Genomic DNA, 23,876 nt, shown 5'->3' with positions numbered 1-23,876 from the left:
TGAGGGCACGGGACCGACGGACGGACAGATGGACGGACGGACGGACGGACGGACGGACGGACGGACGGACGGACGGACGGACGGATGGATGGATGGATGGATGGATGGATGGATGGATGGATGGATGGATGGATGGACGGACGGACGGACGGATGGGGCGCTCTGTGGTAGTCCTGCTGTGCGCAGTGTCGCCCACACCCCGCTGCCTCACAGCAAAAAGCGGCTATTATGATTGTATTTTTCTGAATTCTACAAGCAAGTGGTTGTGTGTGAAAACCCGTGACAGGGCGAGAAGCTGGATGGTTCCTGTCGTGCCTCGGGAAGCTGTCTTCTGTGGGCATAGGCTGGTCACAAAATGTGACAGTCACAAAATGTGAGAGTCAACCTGCGCGAGCTCCTGCTGCTGATCCCGCAGCAGCTCCTGGAGCCCAGAAGCTCCTCTGATCTTAGTGGATGCTTTTAAATACACTCATTAAGAAATTCATGGTAGGAGAAGTAACGGTGTGGCTGTCAGTGCATGGAAGGGCTGTGAATTGCCTCATGGTGTCTTCCCAAATCAGAATCATGGAATCATCAAGGTTGGAACGGACCTTTAAGATCATCAAGTCCAAATGTTAACCCAGAACTGCAACTGTAACCCCTAAACTACAAACCACATGATCCAGTGCAGATCCAGACACTCTTAAACACCTGCCTGGGCAACCTATTCCAATGCCTGGCCACACAAACAAATAAATATTCCAGCTTTAGCTTCTTGTATTGTCATTTTATTTTCCATCTGCTGGAAAATGCACCATAAGAAATCTGTGCAGATTTTGGTTGTGCAGTTGAGGTTCATGGGTTTAGGATGTTTACTGGGTACCAGTGAGCCATGAGTTTCCCTCTAATGGACTTCTCTACATTAATACATTTAGTTTTAAGTTCTGCTGTGTTTTCAAATACTGCTTTATCTCTACTGGAAGTTGAGCATTATAGAGCACTGTTACATTAAAAGGAAAATAAAACAAAACAAACTCAAAAAACATCAGTCTGGCAATTTCAATGGAAATCTAATCAGTGTTTGAAATTACATCAGTCTTCATCTGGTCAAAAGCCAGTTCTGTGCTGCGACCACTGGTAGAACAAATAAACACATCTAGTGTCCTTTGCTATAAAATCAAGTTCCCTCAACCTTGACAGAAAGATATATCAGATAAACTGAAAGGTCTCTCTCAAACATCATTTGGGTTAGCTATTTGGGTAGCATGAAATAGTTCTTTGCTCATACTCCTGACCTTGTTTGTGCCCAGGGAGGCAAACAACTTCCATGAACTCATACAAAATCTGCCCACAGCCCCTGTCCATATTCTTGCCTAGAATGTGTAATTCGTGTTTGTATTTCTGCATCCACTGAAAAAAAATGGCAAAGTGATGCATTACCCAAGACATAATACAGAATGTTCCATCAGCAGAGAACTAGAGATTTGGTTAGTGGTGCTTGTAAGCGTATTTCATAAACAAAATACTTTATTGCTTAAGGCACATTTAAAAATCAGCCAAAGCCTGAGGCAGGGCAGTCTCAAATGTGTCCATGCCAGCAAACCTGACTCATGAGGACTGTTTGCCACAGTAATGAGAAGAATTGGCCATGAGTGCAGTCTCACTCTTTGTCCATCCAAATTTTTAAGAAGAAAATAGTGAAGCAATGCAAACATAAACAAGAATGCCACAAATGAAACTGTGACTTAAAGATCATTTAGCAGTTTGGGTACAGACAGTATTGAAAAAAATCTTCCTTGAGTGAAGAATGAGTATTTAGATGGTAAATTGAAAAGCTTTTGATTCTAATATTTAGTACATGAACTGAAACAGAACATTGTAGTGGACAGTTAAGTAGCTGGAACAGTGCACTGAAATATAGTGCATTAGTCTTAAGTTCAAAATAATCACTGCCTAAGTGTTTTAGAAAGAGGGCCTCTATTTTAATTAGTTCTTAAGGAGGGAATGTTTTTATTCTGTGTAAGTGCCATGCAGAACTATAGAGGAGACTCCTCTGCAAAACCAGCACGTATCCAATCATGTCCTTGTCCACTCGTGTATCTTATTTCCAGGTCTCACCCTCGGCATTTAAACCACACTTATCCCTGCGAGACCTTTTTGACTTTCAGAAATGCAATGCTCTGGTCAGGGAGCGGCGGCGCAGCCCCAAGGCTGCACAAGGAGAGGAGCAGCCGAAACGCTGCTTTCCGGCGAGGAGCCCGTTGTTTTCTGGTGAAACAAAAGCAGTCCCTGCTCAGCCGTCAAGGGAAGGACTCCTCAGCTGCCCGGCGGGCCCGGGGGCGGCATGGCTGGAGGAGGGTCGGACCCTCCCGCTGCCGTGCGGCCGCGCCGGGGGAGTGGAGCTGGGAGCGCCGCCCCAGCGGGAGGGGACAGGGGGGGAACAGGAGGGGAGGCGGCCGGGCGGCTGTCGCAAGCCGGGGCATCGCGGGTGTCGCGGCGGGCTGATCCCGGCCGGGGAGCTCCATGGCCCAGCCGCAGCCGGCCGAGGCCGGGGCCGAGCCCGCCGGGCCGGAGCTGCCGGCGGGGAGCGGCCCCGTGCAGATCCGAGTGGCCGTCCAGGCGGCCGCCGAGGAGGACGAGGAGGAGGAGGAGGAGGAGGGCGGCGGCGGAACGCGGTGCCCCAGCTGCAGCGAGGAGGACTCGGGGCGCTGCGGGCGTTCCAGGTGAGCCCCCGGGCAGGGCGGGGCTGTGCGGGGCGAGCAGCGGGGCCGCCGCGGACACCCCCGGAACGGAGCGGGCCCGGCTGATGCAACGCCGAGGGGCGGGTGGGAGACGCTGGAAAGCCTCCAGCGCAGAGAGCCGGCGGCCGGCAGGCAGCTGCCCGCAGCACCGATGGCTCCGCCGGGCTGCCACCCACCCGCCCCCGACGGGACTGCCGGGCCCGGGGCTCCCCACAGCCAGAAACGCCTGTGATGCCCCCGACATTTCCAATTCACTGCGTTTTACAGAAAGATTTTGGGGGTCAGCTGTAGCTGTGGTTTGGAGTTTCGTTTTGGGGTTTGAGGTTTTGGTTTTTTCTCTCTTTTTGCCCGTTTTGGCTGAGTGGCCTGAAATAGCTTTGATGCTTACCAGAATCGCTTACTTGTAAAACGAACATCCAGGATTTTTGTGCCAGCAAACTGCAGGAAGACAAAGATCTACTAGTTGTAGTTCATCCTGCGGTCTGTAGTAAAGCTGCAGATGGAGTCATAAATTGTCACATAAAAATTTAGGTACAGTAGCAAGAAATTCAGTATTCTATTTGAACATTTATTGTTTCTAACCGATTTTCTAACTTCATACATTGACTCACAATGAACTGCAATGTAGTATTTTAAATTACAGAGGGGTGTAGGGGAGTGAGAAATTTTCTGTAGCTGCCAAAACTGTCAACTATGGACTACAGAAACAGGAGTTGAACAGAGCTAGGCACAGTGCAGGTAAGGTTTTTAGACTGAGTCAGCTTAGATATTCCAAAATCATACGTGACTGTTGTATTTTTATAAAAATGTACAGTAGCCTACAATATTGCATTCCATGTACTGATTTCTTAAAATCAGAATATTATTTACATTTGTTATCTATGATAGTACTACTTGTGAAGAGCTTCTAGCCCTGGCCTAGACCAGGAAAAAAAACATGGTTATTTTTTCAAGCTTTGGAAGACAATAGCTCTTAGATATTCCTAAATGTCACTTATTTAATCCTCTGCAGCAGGTGCTGTTCTCAGAAATGTTTGCTGACAGTGTTGATGTATATTCAGTTCTTGTGGAGGTTGCCTTTTTGTAAATGGCCTCTTCCTGATCAGGAAAGGCCAGAGGTATTGCCATGGAGAGAACTCTAAAGACTCCACATCAAAAGTAGGTGAATGGAGTTTACACATGCTTCTGCCATTTACATATAACCCTACCTAAGGATTTCCTTTTTTGGGAATGCAGCATCTGATAGGAAATTATTTACAAACATTTGGAAAATTATTAGGGATGATCTAAAACTGCTGGGAATGAGCCATCCCTCTCTCCAGCTGAAGCTTGCAGACAGCTTGCCATCAGTAGGCACCCAGTGCTGTATTCATGGTTTTGTTGACAAATGTGGACTGCCCTTGAGTGACTGTACTCTTGGAACTTATAAATTACATTGCCACATTGTGTTTATTAATGCAATACTTCATTCATTTGGAGACTCAGCTAAAACTTTTCAGAAGGTTAAATGCTATCCAAACAATTTAATTTATTGTGAGATATTTAAAATTCCAAATCTGCTTTCTCTGTAGATATGTTTAGTTTCTTGTGTGACTAATGACCAGATGAGTCACCATGCTGAAAGATTGTTTTTCATTCTGTTTTACGAGCATATCATCACAAAGCTCTGAATAAAAAAATAAAGTTGTTAATAACTACTAGGGTTTGGTTCTTTGTCAATGTTGACTGAAATTATTTATCAACTACTTTTGTAATACAGTTGATACCCCAGAGGTGCTACAAATTGATCATTATCACAAATTAACATGGAGCTAGTTACAAATTTCTGCATTTATGGAAGGTGCTATTTCCATGCAGCATTTAGTGAGGGCTGTTGTAAGAGCCCATAAGATTTTGTAAAAACTAACATGTCTGCCAAACATAGAAATAGTGTATAGGTCAAACTGTGACCAATATTTGAGAGGTGAAATGTTTCAGCCTGATTCAGTGTGACAATGCTGTAGGTCTCTGCAAACATGCAATTCATTTTTGTTGTTTTCCAAAGCACAACACCCCTTTTTGTCTCTAAACAAACATCTGCAAATATCTCTGCTAATAAATCCCTAAAACAAATGTAAGCCTCATCCAGAACTAAAGGCAAGCTTTTCCTAGCAGAGTGTGGATTTGCAAAAAGGCTGAAATGTTCCAAGCTTCTTGTACCCAGACTAATTCTGAATCAGTAGTAAATGAAGTAGTGGGAAGGGATTATCATGAATGAAAAACAAACACCATTGGTTTTTGCTTTCTTCTGAAACCAGCACCCACAGCTGGGTATTGGATATTTTTTACCATCCTAATCGTAACTTCATCTATCATCCTCCACTTCTGGCTTTGCCAAATAACAGAAATTCTTTGTCTTGGTCTCTCATTCTTGTCATTCCTTTGAACTGTACCCTATTAAAGGCTAGGGAGATTTCTAACAGGGAGACTTCCAGGACTATACAAGTGTCCACATATATCAGATGTGTTGCCCTATCATCAGAACCATAACAACTAAATGTAAGCTCAAAGTTTCAAAAAGCCAGGTGCCAGAGAACTGCTGTAAGTGGTGCCAGCAGCAGGCACAGTCCTGTGCAGAGCCCCCTGACCTACCCACTCTCTCCAGACAGCAGCACAGCCACAGCACTGCAGTCACTGCCTCTGTCACCCCTGCACAGAACCGGCCAGGGCAGGGGATCCACCAGGCTGCATCCTCCCTGCCAGATCAGTCTCACAGCACTCCAGTGTGATGCCTGCTCCTTTTCCTAAGGATTCCAAAGCCTGAAAAAGCTAGTTAAGGCAATTTTGGGGAAATGCATGGCTCCTTCTTTTCATTACTAATGTACCTGGCAGACCAAACTAGTACATGATTTATGGGGTAATTAGTGGATGATTTTATTTCTTTAACATAAACTTTCATGATGATCCCACAACAAAATTAGACCGCTAACAGCTTGAAAAAATGACTCTGACTTAAGACAGACTCATTATAGTCACCTGTAAATGGAAATTTCTATTTCAGCAACAAACACGTTGCTGTAACTGCATGTGGCAAGATGTTTATCTTGAATCCATGGCTGCAGTATTTTTTGAAGAATAGAATGCTCAACAGTGCTCCATTTTGCCCAGGTACCCAGACAATATGATGGGAGGTAAAGAGAAGAAATGAGAATGACCTCATGAGGTTATTCCTCAGGAGGAGCCTGCCTGTGCACATATAAACCTGTTCCTGAGGTACATGAGCTGGCAGGTTTGACCCCTGTGCTAAACTGCTGGTTATGTTACTCTGTCACTCTGAAAGTGACCTATAAAATGTGCAACAGTCCTGTCAGTCCTCCTTACTCCCTGGATATCAGCTCCTGCATCCATGCAGTGAAGAGGCTCAAGAAATCATGACTGCATCCAGTTGGAATATTCATTCTCTGGTCTGTGACACTACTCATGAAGCACATAAAGGACAGACCTATGTTTAATAGCTTCATACTGAAAAATATAACACTGTAACTGGAGGAACTTTGCATAGTACCAAGTGCCAGGGCACCTTCATTTCATGTTTTGGCAGAGGATTTGAGTTGTCAGTGCTTTCAAGCCATTAGTGTAGAAGTCTCGTTGTTCTGCACTGAGATCAGCTTTTGGAATGAGCTCAGGAACTCGAGTCCTTATGCTGACTGGAAAGCTTCATGCTCTGAGCTAGCCTGCTGGCTCTGCTGGGGGGGTGATACCTGTCCAGTGCCCACATCTAAAGTCACTTGGAACCATAATGGTTATGCCCTTTCATTTTGAAAGGCTGTTTGAATCCACTAATAGAAGATGAAGATCTGTTGATAAAATGATTGAACTGTTTTCCAGTGGTGGGGAAAATGATGATGACTCTGACCAGAACTGGAAACCACCAGAAAATGACCTGATCCAGAAGTTAATAGCACAGATTGAATATTACTTCTCAGATGAGAACCTTGAGAAAGATGCCTTCCTTCTGAAGCATGTGAGAAGAAATAAGATGGGCTATGTCAGTGTTAAACTCCTCACTTCATTTAAGAAGGTAAGCTAACTTTTTAAGACTTGAGGGATCTTATGCAAGCCTGATGAATCTAAAAACAGTAGAAGAGATTAAAGCAACATTTTATACAGGCAACTTTATAGTCTTTGTCTTTATCTGCCTGGTTTTGCTATGACGGTTAGGTTTGTACTCATCCAGAACTTTCACTGCTGAACTTGTTGATGATTGGCTAGGGAAATAATTGGCTTAAAAGCCTGTATGCTTTTAAATTATCATTCTTTGAGACAGGAGGACATTAGATAAAATTAATTTCCATGGCAACTACTTATGAACAGCTGGGTAGTCCTGGTAAAGTTACATTCCTGTCTCTGAGAAGGAACAGTGAATCTGACTTTTGACAGAGAACTAAAAATGAAGAGTAGTATAAAGTATCTGGTAACTGATGTCCCTTAGACTTGAAGTGAGTTTTATTATTTTTTCTTTTTTTTTTCTCCTTATATTAGAAAGACCTATGTAAATCTGTAAGTAACTGATTTCTAGAGTAACACTAGAAACACTTTGTCAAGCTTCTAAATCTCATTGTTTTGCAGAGTTATTCAGTCTAGAAGTTAAGGGACTCTCAATTTTGTCAGGTCACTTCAAACAGATTATATTGGTAACTGATAAACTCGTTATAAACATGTAATGAAAATGGAAAAGTTTGTGGTGTTTTTTAGACTGAGATTTTTGAGGGAGGAAAGATCAGTTCAATAGAATGAAGACCTACACTTAACAAAACTTCTTGTTTGGCAGATGTAACATCCATAGAACATACATTTTGATCATGGTTCAGGCCTAGATGTGGAATGACCAACCACTACTTGAGCAGGCTTTCAGAGGTAGTAATGATTCCCAGTTTGAGCTTTAGTGCCAGTCTTGTTTTCATTTGATTCAACAGGACATGAGCTTTACAGGAGCTCATTGATGCCCATTACAGCACGAATACTGTGTACTTTCTCACTAAGTCTGCTACATGAAACTAAAATCCAGGGTTCTGCTTGTAGACTGAAGCCTGCATCTGCCTTAAAATACAGTGACTAGTTTGATTGGGTTTGCTCAGTTGTGTGCTTAACCTGTGTATGTCCCAAAGGTGAAACACCTTACCCGTGACTGGAGAACCACAGCCTATGCACTGAAGTACTCCAGCACTCTGGAGCTCAATGATGATAACAAAAAAGTTCGAAGAAATACTCCAGTTCCAGTGTTTCCAAGTGAAAATGTCCCTACTAGGATGCTACTGGTGTATGATATCCACATGATTTCTGAGCTGCAGGCCCTTAACAAAGAAGAAAATGGATGCATGCAAGAAAGGATAATGGAGCATCTCCTCAAAGCCTTTGTAACTTTTGGTGTAATTTCATCAGTTCGTATTCTCAAGCCTGGCAGGGATCTCCCACCTGATATCAGGAGGGTCAGCAATCGGTACACCCAGCTGGGAACCCAGGAATGTGCAATTATAGAATTTGAAGAAGTAGAAGCGGCCATACGTGCTCACGATTTCATGTGTGCTGAAAACAAAGAGACCGGCATGAAAGTTGTCCAAATAGGCATGAAACCACCAAAGAAAAAAGTTCCCAAAGACAAGAACCGTGATGAAGATACCAGCAAGAGCCTTAAGAAGGCTCGATCCCTTAACAAGAGAGTTGAGGAACTTCAGTTTGCTGGTGATGAATCTTCAGCCAACAGCTCTTCTGACCCAGAGAGCAATCCCACATCACCGCTGTCAGGACGCAAACGTACCACAGCAAATACCACAAGTAATTTGAGCCCCATCATCCACCCAAACAACCATTTGAGTCCTAACATGTCACCCAGATCAAGTCCTTGGAATAGTCCATCTTCACTACGAAAAGTAACCAAAAAATCTCCGCTGGCTGAAGACAGCAAGCTTAACGCAAGCACTAGCCCTGAAATTCCAAGGAAATACACTGATTATTCCTCAGATAGCAGCATCACTCCTTCTGGGAGCCCCTGGGTGCAGAGAAGAAAAGCCCAAACTCTGACCCAAGAGAAGAGCCCTGTCAGCAGTCCCATGTTGGTTCGGAAAATACAAAATGCAGACGGTCTCCCTGTAGGGGTGCTGAGGCTGCCTAAAGGTCCTGATGGCACCAAAGGATTCCACAATGGCTGTGAAAGAAGGAAGGCTATGAAGGGTGAATAGACTACTCTTTAAAAGCAGTTTCACAAATCAGCCAATTGCTGGTGACCAAGCCTGTGAAAAACTGTTGCTTGAGTGACTCAGTTAAGTCAGTATTTAATTTTAAAAGCTTTTGTATTTATATAGAGACTTTATCATTTGTATATTTGTATATTTTCTTCACAGAACAGATGAGGCTGGAAGGCATCTCTGGAGATTGCCCAGTCCACCTCCTTTGCTGAAGCTACAAGTCACTGTACAAACACAAGTTTGAGTATCTGCAAGGACAGACTTCCCAGCCTGTCTGGGTGAGCATTCCCTTGTTCAACCACCCACACAGAACCAGTCTGTGCCCCTTTTCCTGTTACCAGCTATGGCTGAGAAGTGCCTGGCTCCATCTTCTTTACTTCTTCTCATCAGATATTTAAAAACCTTGATGAGATTCTCCCCCAGAGCCCTTTCCACTCCAATCTAAGCAGTGCCCACTCTCTAGGGCTCACAGGAGGGATGTGCTGGCCTTTTAATCAGCTGAATCACTTAGCTAATGCAGGGCCCCTACCTGCATCCATTCTTTTTAATGTATTATTCTGAAACACCTAAATATTCAAGCAGCCATATAAATCATTGATGTAAGTACATTATTGCCAAGCTAGGATCCTGAGGAGCACTGTGTACTTACACTTTAGTGGCTATATTATGAAAAGCTATGGAATGTTACCAGTCTCATCACAGGGAGCTGAGGTTTTGAAGACTGCCTGTGTTTGCCTCAGAAGGAACAGAGAAACCAATGCCACAGTGAGCAATTGTTCTCACATACATCACCAAAGCAGTATTGTTCAAGACTGCTTGTCTTGAACCAGTGTACATTTTCATGAGTAAAGACTCTGAGCACTGAGACTGCTCTGTAAGTGTTCTCTTGTATAATCAATGGAAATAAAAATATTAACTCTAGATCTATTTTGTTTACTTAAAAAATAATTTGAGCTGCACACGAATAGATAACTTAAACCACATCTTATACCACATGAAATTCCAGTAGCAGTTACTCAAAATTTCCATTGCATTCAGGGAAAAAAATCTTCTCTGCCCCATTACTGATGGTCAATTCTGTGATGATGCTTCACTCTGTGGGTCACAGTCATTTTTATACAATATTATCAACTAAACTGTAGTTTATAGAATTTGACAAGCAGGCTCAGCAAGAAGTGCTTAAATTAAAATTGACTATGATGCTACATGAAGTGAAAGAAGGAAAGTGCAGTTTTACTTACAAAAGTTAAACTGGAAAACTAGCCCAGGGACAGCAAGAGCATTTCAAGTTGTAATGGTCATCTTGGGAACTGTGCATGACAAAGGTCTCATCAGATGGTGATTCTTCATTCCAAAAGTCCACATCCTGTCCAACTTCCTAAGTGTAACATTTCTGCTGTGTAAATAACTGCAGTAACTCACAGTTAGACTCCTATACACAGAAATCCCAGCTCTGTGTGTTGCTCTTTAGCCACCCACGTACATTCTTGGTTCTTTCACTGCACACAGATGGAATCCTCCAGGTGACCTCCTGACTCCCATGACACAAACTGCAGCATGTGCACATTCACAGACTTTGTGAGCTCTCAGCATCAGAGCACACATGCAGGTGCTTGGAGAGTGAACCCTGTGGCTGCCCAGGACAGGGAGAGCCAGGGGCTGCCACAGCAGCAGGGGGAGGCTGGCAGGCAGCACGGTGCTCCAGGGACTCACCCCACAGAATCCTGCTTCTCTTCAGTAGAGCTCAAACACACACACACACACCTTGAAGTGGTGGTTTCAAAAACATGGAGCTTGAGACTATTTTTATTCCTTTTTTTACACAACAAACAGCAATTCTAAAAAGCATTTTAAGAATGAGACCACTTTGCCAAGTAGCTCAGTCACTGAAGGCATTCAAGATTCTTAAGTGCCTACACACCACCAGTGCCCAGGGCACCAGCAGAGACCCCCATGTGCTACTCAATCCACAGCAGCTTTAGTCATACATATACAGCAATAAAAACAGGTACAACATTAATTCCTTGGTATAAATATTTAGTTCTCCCTGAGTTTGTTTCTGTCTTCACATTCAGTCAAGAGCTCAAAACCTGAAAACAATACAAACCCCAAGAATACACACCACACGTTCAAACTGCTTGGCCAAATGCTGCCAACAGAAATGTTTTAAACACCAATAGCTCTGCCTTTATTTTGTTCCAGCTCTTCAATGTTTATATTATTATGACATATTTCAACTAAGTATTTTGAAAAATACTTACACATCAACTCAAGAGAAACAAGGTGACAACACATCTGGCATTTTAGTCACTGGTTGGTTGAGGACCCTTCTCACCTACCAAAAGAACATTTATTTCTGTCCCCAGTTACAAGGGATGCATTCCAGTTGCCTTCATTTCACACAGGCAGTTTATGGCTGGGTTAAAAACCCTGAGGTCTGAAAAAAGCCAGGGACTTCAGTAAAAAAAGCTTATTAACTCAGCCAACACACCCCAGCTATTTAGGACAACAGTTTGGTTAATCAAACAGAGCTGGCTTCAGCTTATACCATTGCTCCCTCAGCTTGGATTTTACTGCATTTGAAGCAAAAATATAGTTGATTGATCCATAGGAAAGATCCCACATCTGTGATCGAGTCAGATTAAATGTTCTTGCAACCAGCTCATACTCTTGTGATAGGTCAGTAGCAAAGACGCCTTTATCATCAGTCTGGAGTTAAATTGAAAGGAAAGAAATAAAAAAGTTTAAATTAGTTCCTCTGTATCAAAAAGGTCTCTTTCTATACATACAAACCAGTTTTATCTCGCTGTCTCACATTTTATTCTGCTGTTCTTTCATCTCTGCATGGTTATTTAATTCTCTATTTGCCCTATTTTCACTAAAAATGAATAAATTATTCAAACATATAAGAAAACTTCTTAAAATGATGGCACAATTTATCAAGAAAATAAGATTTCCTACTAAAATTGCTAGAAAGATGGCTATCAAATGATGTATATATTCAAGGTATGTCACTATATGCAGGTCTACTTAATCCTCTTTTCCCTTTCCCCAGATAAGCTATAAAGTGCTATAAAATTTATATATATGTATACACACTCACGTGAACAATGCTATGGATTATGGGGGTTAAATTAACAGGATAATACTAAAACCCTGCCAATGGCAGCACAAGCACTTGGCACCTGCAATGCGTAAAGACCTTAATGAGCTATCAGGAGAACTGTCAAGAGCAGGAGCTCTCATCCAGCACAAGGAACACCAGGTAAGCACAGGTGCATATGCAAGCACTGGAGCCATGGGTTTTAAGAGAAATCTGTCATTGTGCAAAGAGCTATGAAGTTCACTGCGCGTATAGCTGATCGTTTTATCCCACAGAAAAAAGTCCTGGCTTTACAACAGAACCAAGATAAATACTAGCAATTCCCATTTGAATTAAAAGCATTTCTCAAACTGAACATCATGATTTCCTAAAAGCAAATGATTTGCTACAAGGTCAGAAATTCTACGTCAGTTCTAATCCATAAACAGAGAAAAACTTTTCCAACTTCACTTAGCCCTTTGCTTAAATACATGCTTTAAAGTCAAAAAACTCACACAAAGCACTGCAGGATGGCCCATGCTGTACCAGTATCCAAAATGGTGTTTGTCACAGGAAGGCACTGTCTGAGATTTTATGTTTGATGTCATGCAAAATTCTAAGAGAAAAACAGAAAAAGAAATGAGGACATATATTAAAACAAGAGACACGTTAATTGACTTAGAAAGGTCTGAATAAAAATTAAAATCAGCTACTGTTGATTTTCTATGCCTCTTTTGTAATTTCTTTTGAGAAAAGTTTGCTAATTGCTTTCTTTGGTGTATAAAATTTAAGGAGCTTGCAAAACTAGGTACAGAACCACCACACAGTCTTGTACACTAATGACAAATTATGATTTGGGATTTGGTTTTGCTTCCATCTGAGACATCAGTTGTTGTCTGCTGCCACAAAGGTGCCAAAACCCCCACAAGTGTCATGAGTGTACCTTTATAGGCAAGTTTCTTTTCCACATTTGTCCAAGTCACCTTGGTCAGACACAAACTGGTGTCACTAGATCAGCAGCACATATCCTGTTCTGATATCCAGAGATCAAGTCCTGGTAAATATTTTTTTCCTTACCAATAGGTATATGATTCTGCTGAACCAGTGACACGATCTCTTCAGAACCTGCTGCTGTGGAGTTGAGAAATGTTCCATGTCCAATTCTGTCAGGAGGCAGGCCCAGGAGAATCTTGGTCTCCTCTTCTTGATTTGGAATCTAGAGAGGATATATGTCACATTCTGTCAAGGCAGCATAAACCAGCACATTATATAATTACAATGGACTTTCAGTTCTATTTTCACAGCATCTCTTACCCAAAAAAAGTGTTAGTGAAATAGAAACAAGTATAAATATGCTGATGACATCATATGTCCTGGTTAATTTCCTGAAAAAGTAACTATCTTCAGTAATTATTGGGCTTCTCAGAGCCAATTCTAGCCACCATTTGAACAAAAGCTCAACTCTTTCTACTGTTCCCAGTGGAACTAACAGAGCTCACTGCTCATAAAACTGTGTGGATTTCACTACACATGATTGCTGATCTTAATACCAGAAAGAAAGCAGTGGATCTCTTAGAAAGCTCCTAATTTCACACCTAAACCCACAATTTATATAGTACTGGAAGAAATAATCAGGCTGTTCAGATTTAGAACCAAAGGTTGAAGATTTCTCCTTGTTTTCTTGTCTCAAATACCCCAAACCATTAATACCTTGGCCTGAGAAGTCAAAAATGCACAGAAGGTAATTTTAGTTTCATCAAGATTTTCACAAAATGAAAATTACAGAGAAGCAGCAAAATAAAAAAAAAAACAAACTGGTACCTCACAAAGATGCAGTGCCAGCTTCAGACCTGCTTTTTTTGCTTCAGAGAGCGGCTCCAAAAAATCTTGACCATGTCCTGCCTGGAAAACAGGAAAACAACACTGTTCTGCATCTTATTTGACAAAATCCCTGCTATTACCATAATTAAGAAGTCTAGCAACATCCAAACACTACATTCAAACACAGTTACATTTAAATTATTCCACTTTTCCCATCATTTCAGTGTGGGATGCAGCAAGTCAAACAAGCCTGTGCCACATGGTTCAGACCAATGGATCAAACTACTGGTGTTAGCTCAGACGATGCCTAAGACTTACAAGCCAATTGTCTTCATTTTGATACCTTTTACACAGCTAGCACCTAGAGCTATTTCACTTCAGCTTGGGGACAGCTGTCCTCAAACATTTTTGCTTTCTTAATACGAAATGAACACTTGGTGCAGGTAAACAAAATGTAAACTACTGACAACTTGCCTCCACCCAGTTTTCTGAATGGGACAATTGAGGCACACACACTTCCCAGATAAACACTGCATTTCAATGGGTCTTTTCTCAGTCACACACTAATCTAAGGGTTCTTTGTTAGAGTATCTGCCCCTTACAGCAACAGGGATTAACCCAGCATCAATCCATTCCAGCTAGGCACAAAAACTGGACAAAAACTTGTGAGAAAAAACTATGGTTAGAACCACCTGCTGTTACACAACGTTATACATTTATCTTCAAGAACATACTAAAATTAACCAAAAACTTACAGTGGGATCACCACTGAGGTCAAGTCCTACTACAACCCCATCACTGGAAAGCAGGAACTCTTCAGCAAGTTTAACAGTCTGCTTAGCAACTGCTGGGCCATCTCTTCTGTTTATTGCTATTAACAGCCTGGGACAGAAATTTATTAAATTATTGAATTAAATTATTATTAAATTATATACAAGCTGTAATATCAAGAGCTCAACAGATCTGATACCAACAAAAAATGGCAATTCATATCCTTCATGGCTGAGTATAAAGAGTATTTGTATAGGAAACTGTTCTAGGAATGAAGGCACCAAAGTGCAGAAGGACACAAACAGATAAATAAGTTAGCCCATGATATGCAATGACATACATGAAGGATGAAAATTCTTCAACTTTCACAAACAAATCTAGTAAGGGTTGCTACAGAGGCTCTAAAAGACAGGAGAGCAAACTGTCTGCAAACAGCCACTGACAGAAACTTCCTGCAGACAGCCACTGACAGCCACCTTCTGAAACTTCTCTGCTGCTCAGGACCAGCTCTTCTTTACAGCAGGTGCTTGTACAGCTAATCAAACTAAATCTTTGCAACAAAGCTAAGCTGTGAAAAAGGAGCCAAGTTCTTTTCCTGAAAACGTTGCAAAGAATAGACAGTCTTAAAGATGAGAGGTTTTACCTGGTTTTCTTCTTTACCAGTAAAAAAAGAAGATAAAAAGTCAGGTCTCCATATTAATTACCTGTTTCCACTCCATTTAATCTGGTTTAAAAACAATTTTCTTTCCTACACTGATGGCTTGTAAACCTCTCTGCAAGCATGACCAAGCATCAGACTACACAAACCCTTGAAACAGACATGTTCCACATGCTTTATTTACCTTACATCTATATCCAAGCCTTCTTCTTGACACTGCTTTATACCCTCAAGTACAGTTTCAACGTACATCCTTTTGGTCATACCTGCAAACACATGCACACGTTTGGAACAAACATATTTTAAATTATTTTTATTATATTGCAGGCCCAGCTCTCTAGTCTCCTAAGTTTCATGTTGCACCTTGATTTTAGAGGATATAGTCTCCTAACCCATGTAATTCTAATTCTGTCTGTAAATATAGCTTTACTGTGAAGCACATATTTGAACTAAACCTCTTCCTAAGCATGTGGAAAAATTAAAATGACTTTGTGTGAACCAGAGAATCGGAATAGGACTTCTATTATGTGTTTCGACTAAACCACACTTAGAAGAAAAAACCAAAATAACAAAAGTAAATTATATCAGCTATTAAAAATATTAGCAGACTCAGATGCCATACTCAAGTGAATAACCCAATCTCATGGGTCACAGACTTATGACCAACCCCTTTTTTCCCTCAAAAATCGAATAGGAAAGTGACATGCTTTTACATGGTTAAATCTTAGCTTTTGTATTTAAAGTATATTTTTATTGAACCAACTAAATTTGACTTTACTTGTTAACATCGCCTTCAACTAAGTTTTATAGTGCAAGAAGATGACAAATTTAAAACCAGAAAAGACTGGTACCTGTGGAATTTTCTTCTCTTGGAGTGCTTCTCAATTCCAGATACTTAACACCATCATCAGCAAATTCTTTAATGACATCTTTAGTTATCTGATTAAGTAAAAGTGTATCCAACATCATAAAAGTGATACTTATAATTAGTTATATTTTCATTTACAACTAAAAGACCCAGTTATTTTTTATTATGAAACACTTGCAATGTTTTCAGGCCCAATGTGTTTTTAATGGTCCCCATGTCTGTGGAAATACTACCACACAGAAGACACATTTGATTCCTTCAGGGATAGTGAAGAGAGTTCAAGAGTTTTACAATAATTATTCTGACCTTCAATTGAAAAAGATATTTTTTTATATTATTACTTGGAACCCAATGCTCTTAATCCAACTGGTTGTGACTGTGTGTAATGCTTGCTTGTTTGAAGTAAATTTTTAATTAATTTACCAGTAAAATATCTTCAGTCCTTGTGGTAACCTGATAGATGATCTGAAACATCTGAAAACATCTAAAATAAAATTTAAAAAATTAATTGGAAAGACACTGAATGAGCATGTAGGAAAAAAAAAAGTGCAACACTTTAAAAATACCTACCCACTGGAGTCAACTAAACAAACTGTAGCTTGAAATACAAAGAAACATCTGAATGGCAATTTGTGATTTTAGATACTAACAAAGCATTCGCAACAGAAGTTGTAACTACCACAAAGCTTTTATAAGGAAAAGGAAAACATGACGTTTCCAAAAAAGGAAACTATGTGAGTCAATTTTCTCTGAAAGGCAGATTATCTAAGTGAAAAATTTCAATCCTTTCAAGAAGGAATGATTCAACAAGAGTTGTCCTTTTAGTTTGCAAGCACTAAAGAAATTACTCTGTAGATACAAATATCAAAAAAATCTATGAGATTATGCTGTAAATCTTAAAAGCATATTTTCTCCAGTTAGTGTGTAAGGCCACAAATTTCTGGTTTCAGCTTAAATAAAAAACCTTTGGTAAACGTTCATCACACACATGCATATACTCACTCATCTAAGGTTCTTTTCTTTCCTTTGTCAATCACAGTCATTCCATTCTGGATCTGAAGGTTTGGCTTCTGGGCCATGAGTTTCTTCATAGTAGCAGTACTGATACAGCCATTCAAATGAGCATGGAGTTCCTACAGAAATAAAAATCCTATGGACTTACGAAAAGGATGGCGCCTGCACCTCGTTTGTACTTCTGTTCTTGTAGCCTACATCAGCGTTTCACTCTGAGCTTGAAAAGAACAGTTATCTGCATTTTGCTAATAATAACTTCCTCAGGTTTCTGCAACTGGTTCAGCTGAGAACTGCCCTATTTCTTTGGTGGCTGCTGTTGGCTCAGGTCTCCATGGGAGCACAGCTGGCTCAGCAAAGACTCTCCAGACAATTCTTGGCGTGGTGTGATCCAAGCTGAGGAGGAAGCCAATAGCAGCCTCAGTATTACAAAAAGTACACTAAGGATTCAAGAACTCTCCCCATCCACTACAAGTTAAATGTACATGTCCATCATTCAAATATAGCAACAGGTGTCTACTCACTCCCCTTGCTTTTGCTCATACTCTGAAGTTTAAACTCACTCCAGAAATGCAGCAAGACTCTGCCATGAGCAGCAACTGCACTCCTTTGCCTGAGGTCTCTTTCTGCCTGACTTCCTATTGCCATCCTAACTTTGGGCTCCAAACCTATGATCCTCAGCTCCACTCAATCACTTCACTTTTGCTCCTTATCTCCGGGCTCCTGACTTAAGGAATAGGTCTCTAGCGCCCTCCCAGCTCGTTCAAAATGTATCCACAAAGCATCTACTTTGTTACCTACCTCTCGCCTCCCTGTACACATCCATTCTCAATAGGAAAAGAAAAATTCAATAAATACTTCTCCTCAAGCTTTACACTGGAAAACATGTTGAAATTGTAAGCACCAGAAGCTGTGGCTGCTTACAGATTCTGGTGACTGAGCCAGATACACAGTGCTACAACTGTGTTATATTTCTCACAAGCTTACAATTACCACACAATTCTGTCAGACATTAAACATACACCCTGAAAAGCAACTTAGTGCAAAGGAGCACTGGAATGCCAGGATGGTGTGGTCTGAGTGGGTTTGCTGGTTGCCCGTGCACTGCCTGTGCAGAGCTCTGTGCTGGAGTACGTGCCCTGGGGGTTTGGTGAGTGCGGCACACGAGCCGCGATAAATCCACACACACGCCTACGGAAGGCTTGCACTGATATGCCAGAAGTAAGGCACACCCTGGGGACGTGCAGAAAAAGTGTTATCCGAGCCAGACTTCTTGGCTAGACTGAGGGGAAATAGGACAAAACGGGAAAATGAAGATCGCGCTCAACTGATTTAATTGCAATTAGATTAGTAAAGTCTGTAAACAAACCGGACGGGCAAACACCCGACGCATTTCGCGGTGGGATAAGGCCCTCAGAAACCGCGCGTTTGGCAAGAACTCCGAGACAGCAGCAGCGTCTGTCGCTCTGTCTGCCTGTCCGTCTGCAGCCCGAGCCCGGTGCCGCCGGAGGAGGGTCCGGGCCCGCCGCCCCCCGCCGCTCACCACTTTGGGCAGCCGTCGGTAGAAGAGCAGCTCCCGCTCGCGGTCCCGCTCTGCCGCCATGGTGGCTCCTGTGCCGGCGGGGCGGGACCAGCCGGGGCTCGGCGGCGGCCCCGCCCCCGGCCCCACCCCCAGCACCGCCCGGCCCGGCCCCAGCACCGCCCCCGGCACCGCCCCCAGCACCGCCCCAGCACCGCCCAGCGCGCGGCAGCGGGACCGAGCCGAGCCCGCGCCAAACGCTGTCAGCATGAACGCCAGGAAAGCTGCAAGGGGCAGTTTATTGAAGCGATAGCATTTCCAGCCCGACGGCTCCGCAGCGCTACAGCTGCGGCCGCTCCAGCCCCGGTCAGGGGCATGCACGCACGGCCGAGCATCCACCGCGACTGCACAAAGCTGTCTTGCAATGGCACTAGTCCGCTACATTATCGCGTCACAAAGTCCTAAGTGGATAAACTCATCGATTATATTGCCAATCTTTTTTAAAGTAATTTGGCAAGCTTGCTAGCACAAGAACAGGAACTAACTTTCACAGATATGCTGGTCAAACCCAACCAAAACAAAGTTATTCCAGAACAATCAAAAAATCTATTTGAATTATTTCATATTTAGCATTTAGTGATACTGCAGTCTAATTCTAAACTCCCCCACAATTTAAAGTCGAGTCCCTAAGCAGATATTGGCTCTTGCTATGTCCCAAACCAAGAAGATAATGTAATTAACATCATAAAACATGGTGATTAACATACCACCCACATAACTCAGGCAAATAAATTATCCTCCCACAAATACAAAAAAAAAATCCTGACATATTTAGGGAAGTTAGCTTTAGAGTTAAATTCAAGCATAGAAATATGAAGTAAACAATTCAGTATTCAAGTTAGTTTACAGCTCTTTGGGGGCCTGACAGATCATCCAAGCTCAAACACAGTGAAGAATTTGGTAAGCTGCTCAACTTTTTTTCATAGAAAAATACCATGTCCATAGAAGAAATGAAATTAATTTCAACTTACTCAGTGATCCACTCTTTTATTTGACCTTAGTTAAAGGCAAACCAAGTACAGATACTGTACATTAAAATGTATGCACATAGAACAAACAGTTGTTCTTCATTCTGCTTTAAAGGCTCAAACCTCCACACTTGTTTATTTAGAGCCCTTTGCAGGCAATGACTCCTCTCAGAAACACACTGCACCCACATTTAAATATAGAGAGATCCATCTGCAGGCCCCACATAGCCAACACCTATTAGCAGCACATCAATCAGTGTCCATATTCCAAGTCCACCGAAGCTGAAGAGTTTTCCCAGACCTTCCCGCCACTGACCCAAATAGAAACGATCGGCACCAAATCCACCAAGGGTGATGCTATAAGAATAAAAATATGATTAATTATTATTATTTTATAAAATTGGAACTTGGTACCCAAGTGTTTTTCCTCCAGCTGTGTTTGCTGAAGACAGCCAGCACTGCTGCATGTGAACCCTTCATGCATTCTATGACCACCATTTCAAGCTAGACTATCTGAAATACTGGTTATCCAGCACACCTTTAAAAAATACCAAGCAGAAAACCACAGAACCTGAAGATTTTAAAGAAAACTAATCTATTTTAACTTGACATTATCAATAGTTCCTGCTTACCTTAGTGCCAAGGCAGTAGACCACTTATAACCTCCAGTCCAGTTGCAATAGAGCATCTTAGGAAAGACACGGTTACCTAAACATTAGAAAATATTAAAACCTTAATTCAATAAACAAAGACCATTTTATAAGGAAGAAAATGACAAGGAAGAAGATGCTCTATTTTTCCAAAAGGAGTCTCAAAGGGTTGTCACTAACTGAGAAACAACTGTCAACACACAAGCTCATTTATACCCTGCAGTTCTCTGTTCCATCAATCTTGGTCCCATATCAGAAAAGTCAGTGAACAAACAGAGGGAAAATTAAGCCTAGTTGGATGGAATCAGCATATTTTTTTAATTGGCCTATGGAGACATTTGATATTGATTCTATTAGTGGTCTGAGAATCAGACCACTAGTAGATTCAAGTAATTTTAACTCACAGACGTTGACGAAAATAAAAAGAACTGTTTTCTCTAGTGTGACAGTATACAACAATACAATAAGTCAATGTCTACAGTTAGATGTCACTATTATGCTAAAAAATGAAATACAACAATAAAAAATTCAGTAGATTGATCAAGGAGCAGGCTGTTATTGCAAAAGGACACAATTTTTGTATTCACCCATTACAAAATATGTGGAAAATTCTGTAGAGAATCCACGTTTGCCCACCTTACCTAGACAATGAATGTGATCCCGGACTGTGCAAGTTGCATTGTATCGCTGTCGAGGGCAGGAAACTGTCATGCAGTTTGTGGAATTGGTACACACATAATCACTTGTGGCAAGCTGCCAGCAAAACTGGCACGTCATGTTAATTGTAAAGTTCTCCTGCTCGTGGCTATTCTCATCCTGTAAAAGGACAGCACTATTACTTCAAGACTATTAAAACCAAAAATCAATGTGCAGTATCAAATTAGATTTCATGAGTAGACATTTTGGGCAAAAGAACAATTCTTTTGCTACCTTTTATAGAGCAGAATAGAAATCCACCAAAGAGGTATCAAAGTCACATTTAACATTTAACATTCCTTATTCCTCCAATCTAAGGCTGCTGCCAAAAGGAGGACTCTTTTAGTTTCACCTGTAAGGTCAGTTTGTAGCTGTGACAGATATTTAGCCTCCCCACTCTCAAAATGTTTGGAATGGTTTAACTCAAAGGCATGGCCAGGTAACAGAAAGATCCAAGGTGAGAAAGGCAAACCAGGGAAGGGCAGGCCTGCCTCTTCAACAACCGATAGTGAGTGATCAAACTTATCATAGAACTGCAAACCTGCCTACATCAGAACCTGGAAATCAATATTCTGCATTTTAAGATAAGATGACGCAGTTTAATTACTTAAATCTGGGGTTAAGAGTAACAGGCTACTTACAACACAATGAACATGCGGCTTGACTTTGCAATCAAAAGTTGCTGTCTTCCCATATACACAGGAATAGTTTGTGTTACATGTCATGCAGTCTGGTGGCAGTCTACTGCAAAGCCCGTTGCTGGGACAATTAGTCAGGTAAGGTGGAATTTCTGTACTTTCTGAAAGGTGCAATAAGTGAATTAAGAACATGAGTAAAAAAAGCTAAACAGCCTGAAGTATTTATATACATTATTTTATGCATGGGCATAGACAAACACATGCACTGACACTGTATAAAGTGCTTTCCTCACTATACATGGAGCAGCAATCCCAGCCTGTGCTGTGAGGGTCAGAGGAGCCACAGGGCTCAGTGAAGGACAGCAGCCAACACTCCAGCACAGCACCAGGACTGAGCTGATGGGGATTAGTGCCGCCTCGGCCAGCGCTCCTCAGCAGGAATAATCAGCTCAGGAATAGCAGTGGGTGACATGGGTAACCTACTTTAAGTTGAGCTCTAATTAGGGCTGCAGCTACCTCAGCCATTTGCTGTTTGCACGTGTACAGAATCACCTCCTAAAGTGCCAGCAAGAACAGCATTTCTGTCAGTCCTGGTGCACCCTCAGTGAGCTAGAAAGCTGTACCGATGGTGGACAGGCAGCAAGTTCTTGCAGGATGCTAGAGTCTTCCAAGAACTTCCACCATCCTGAGGGGTATAAATCACATATTCCACAATGGCACTTTATTCTACCATTTTCTAGTTCTTACATGGACTAGTTGTCTAATTAGATAACCCAAAGCAATTGTTGTGATCATTGAAGAGTAATTCATAATGTGCTACACTGCAATGCTTCTTACCACTGTGAAATCATGTAATCATCAGGTTTCTAAGACCCAGTTTAAGAACTTTTGGACTCAAGACTGAGAAGGATCCATGAATAACAACCAAAAGAAACAACGTGATAACTTACCTACAGCTTTGAAATAGGGAGCATTTGTACTTGTTGAAGTTAGGCTTTTTGCCAGTGTAGACTGCGGCTGTGAAAGCTTTGTCGTCATCAAAGATCCTGCTACAAGACAAAAACAATGGAGAAAGCGACATTTCTAAAACAAATTTCATCTTCAGAAACAGTGTGATTTCAGCACTGATATAAAAATGTAAATGGAAAGTGTAATGAGATTAGAAAAAAAATCTTTTTTCCTGTTATACTAATAGTAGGATGTTTATGCTAAGCATTAGAAAGAACAGTAGAGTGGAATTGTTCCTTTAAGACAAAGAACTACATTTATTTCCATTCAATCTATATTTTGATTCACGAGAATTAAAAGCACTGCTCAGAAAGCAGATTTTACACAGGGTTTTCTACTGAACAATACCATTTAATGAAGCAACGCAAGCAGTTCTTTGACAGAAGGATGGAGCAGAGGAGACGCTCGGGAGGCACGGCTGTGTCCGTGCGGACGCTGCTCTCTGCGGGAGCCGCCGGCCGAGGACCGGGACAGCCGCGATGTGCCAGCTGTGCCGAGCCCTCACGGCAGCCACCGGGCACGGCGGAGGAGGAGAGGCAGCTTTGTCACACCACCCACCCTGAGCCTGCCGGGGAGCCCCAGGACGCTCTGAATCACACGCGTTCGCGACAGAGAGCAGGTACAAAAGGTGATGTGTAATAGAGCAGCACAGGAGCCGGCGAGTGGGGCCTGGCCCGTTTTCTGCCCTCACACCGAGCACCTCAGCCCCAACCCCGCAGAGCCGGCACAACGAAATGCGGCCATGCCCAAACATCCGCTTCGCCCTCAGTCAGGGGAGCGGCAGCGATTCTCACCCCACCGCGGGGACCGCCACCCCCGCAGCCGGACCCGCGCTCAGTCCTGGCCGCGGGATCGGCCGCTGACGTTCGGAGCAGCCGTCCCCACCGAAGTCCTAGCCGGAGCCCCTGCCCCTTCTCCCACCCCCGCCGCCCTCTCTCGGCCCTGTGGCCGCGCTCACCACGGCCCGAGAGGACGGAGAGCTGTGACAGGAACAGCGCGGCCCCGCAGAGCCCTCGCAGGGCGCGCCGCCACCACCGCGCCGCCATCTTGGTGCGGCCGGCGGGCCCCGCGCCGCTGCCAGGGGGCGGGCAGGGGGCGGGGCCGGGCCGGGCCGGCTGAGGGAACGGCGGCGGCCAGGGCGGCCCCACGCGGGAGCGGACACCGGCAAAGCCCGAAACCAGC

At 42.7% G+C, this 23,876-nt stretch overlaps 3 protein-coding genes across 3 annotated transcripts; 1 reads left to right on the top strand and 2 right to left on the bottom strand.

Moving 5' to 3' along the window:
* Nucleotides 1–2,464: 2,464 nt before the first annotated feature.
* Nucleotides 2,465–9,865, top strand: LARP6 (La ribonucleoprotein 6, translational regulator). Its single transcript, XM_036389775.2, has 3 exons — nucleotides 2,465–2,702; nucleotides 6,588–6,780; nucleotides 7,868–9,865. The coding sequence occupies exons 1-3, from the start codon at nucleotides 2,503–2,505 to the stop codon at nucleotides 8,936–8,938; spliced, it is 1,464 nt and encodes a 487-aa protein (XP_036245668.1). The 5' UTR covers nucleotides 2,465–2,502; the 3' UTR covers nucleotides 8,939–9,865.
* An 852-nt stretch (nucleotides 9,866–10,717) lies between these two features.
* ADAL (adenosine deaminase like) lies at nucleotides 10,718–18,771 on the bottom strand. Its single transcript, XM_036389776.1, has 10 exons — nucleotides 18,699–18,771; nucleotides 17,147–17,277; nucleotides 16,568–16,628; nucleotides 16,128–16,215; nucleotides 15,461–15,542; nucleotides 14,603–14,729; nucleotides 13,848–13,928; nucleotides 13,104–13,242; nucleotides 12,542–12,642; nucleotides 10,718–11,653 (listed from the first exon to the last, which is right to left on the bottom strand). Exons 1-10 carry the CDS (start codon nucleotides 18,756–18,758, stop codon nucleotides 11,462–11,464), a joined length of 1,062 nt encoding a protein of 353 aa, XP_036245669.1. The 5' UTR covers nucleotides 18,759–18,771; the 3' UTR covers nucleotides 10,718–11,461.
* Nucleotides 18,772–19,701: 930 nt separating this feature from the next.
* Nucleotides 19,702–23,782, bottom strand: TM2D3 (TM2 domain containing 3). The gene is made up of 6 exons (XM_036389970.2): nucleotides 23,653–23,782; nucleotides 22,637–22,735; nucleotides 21,690–21,847; nucleotides 20,994–21,168; nucleotides 20,335–20,410; nucleotides 19,702–20,059 (listed from the first exon to the last, which is right to left on the bottom strand). Exons 1-6 carry the CDS (start codon nucleotides 23,738–23,740, stop codon nucleotides 19,894–19,896), a joined length of 762 nt encoding a protein of 253 aa, XP_036245863.1. The 5' UTR covers nucleotides 23,741–23,782; the 3' UTR covers nucleotides 19,702–19,893.
* Nucleotides 23,783–23,876: the final 94 nt, after the last annotated feature.

Source organism: Molothrus ater, chromosome 13 (genome assembly GCF_012460135.2).
Source record: "Molothrus ater isolate BHLD 08-10-18 breed brown headed cowbird chromosome 13, BPBGC_Mater_1.1, whole genome shotgun sequence".
Classification (NCBI taxonomy): domain Eukaryota; kingdom Metazoa; phylum Chordata; class Aves; order Passeriformes; family Icteridae; genus Molothrus; species Molothrus ater.
Note: the sequence above shows the minus strand (reverse complement) of the source record. Positions and strands in the feature narration are given on the sequence as shown.

What these genes read in the sequence shown, in the direction of transcription:
- LARP6 (XM_036389775.2), top strand. Translation starts at nt 2,503, where the DNA reads ATGGCCCAGCCGCAGCCGGCCGAGGCCGGGGCCGAGCCCGCCGGGCCG. An exon ending in GGGCGCTGCGGGCGTTCCAG is followed by an intron (nt 2,703 to 6,587) that starts GTGAGCCCCCGG and finishes ACTGTTTTCCAG; the next exon opens with TGGTGGGGAAAATGATGATG. An exon ending in TCCTCACTTCATTTAAGAAG is followed by an intron (nt 6,781 to 7,867) that starts GTAAGCTAACTT and finishes TATGTCCCAAAG; the next exon opens with GTGAAACACCTTACCCGTGA.
- ADAL (XM_036389776.1), bottom strand. Translation starts at nt 18,758, where the DNA reads ATGGCGGCAGAGCGGGACCGCGAGCGGGAGCTGCTCTTCTACCGACGG. An exon ending in GGACTGAAGATATTTTACTG is followed by an intron (nt 16,216 to 16,567) that starts GTAAATTAATTA and finishes TTACTTAATCAG; the next exon opens with ATAACTAAAGATGTCATTAA. An exon ending in GCAGAATCATATACCTATTG is followed by an intron (nt 12,643 to 13,103) that starts GTAAGGAAAAAA and finishes TTTTTCTCTTAG; the next exon opens with AATTTTGCATGACATCAAAC.
- TM2D3 (XM_036389970.2), bottom strand. Translation starts at nt 23,740, where the DNA reads ATGGCGGCGCGGTGGTGGCGGCGCGCCCTGCGAGGGCTCTGCGGGGCC. An exon ending in CTCCGTCCTCTCGGGCCGTG is followed by an intron (nt 22,736 to 23,652) that starts GTGAGCGCGGCC and finishes TTTGTCTTGTAG; the next exon opens with CAGGATCTTTGATGACGACA. An exon ending in AGCCGCATGTTCATTGTGTT is followed by an intron (nt 21,169 to 21,689) that starts GTAAGTAGCCTG and finishes GTCCTTTTACAG; the next exon opens with GATGAGAATAGCCACGAGCA.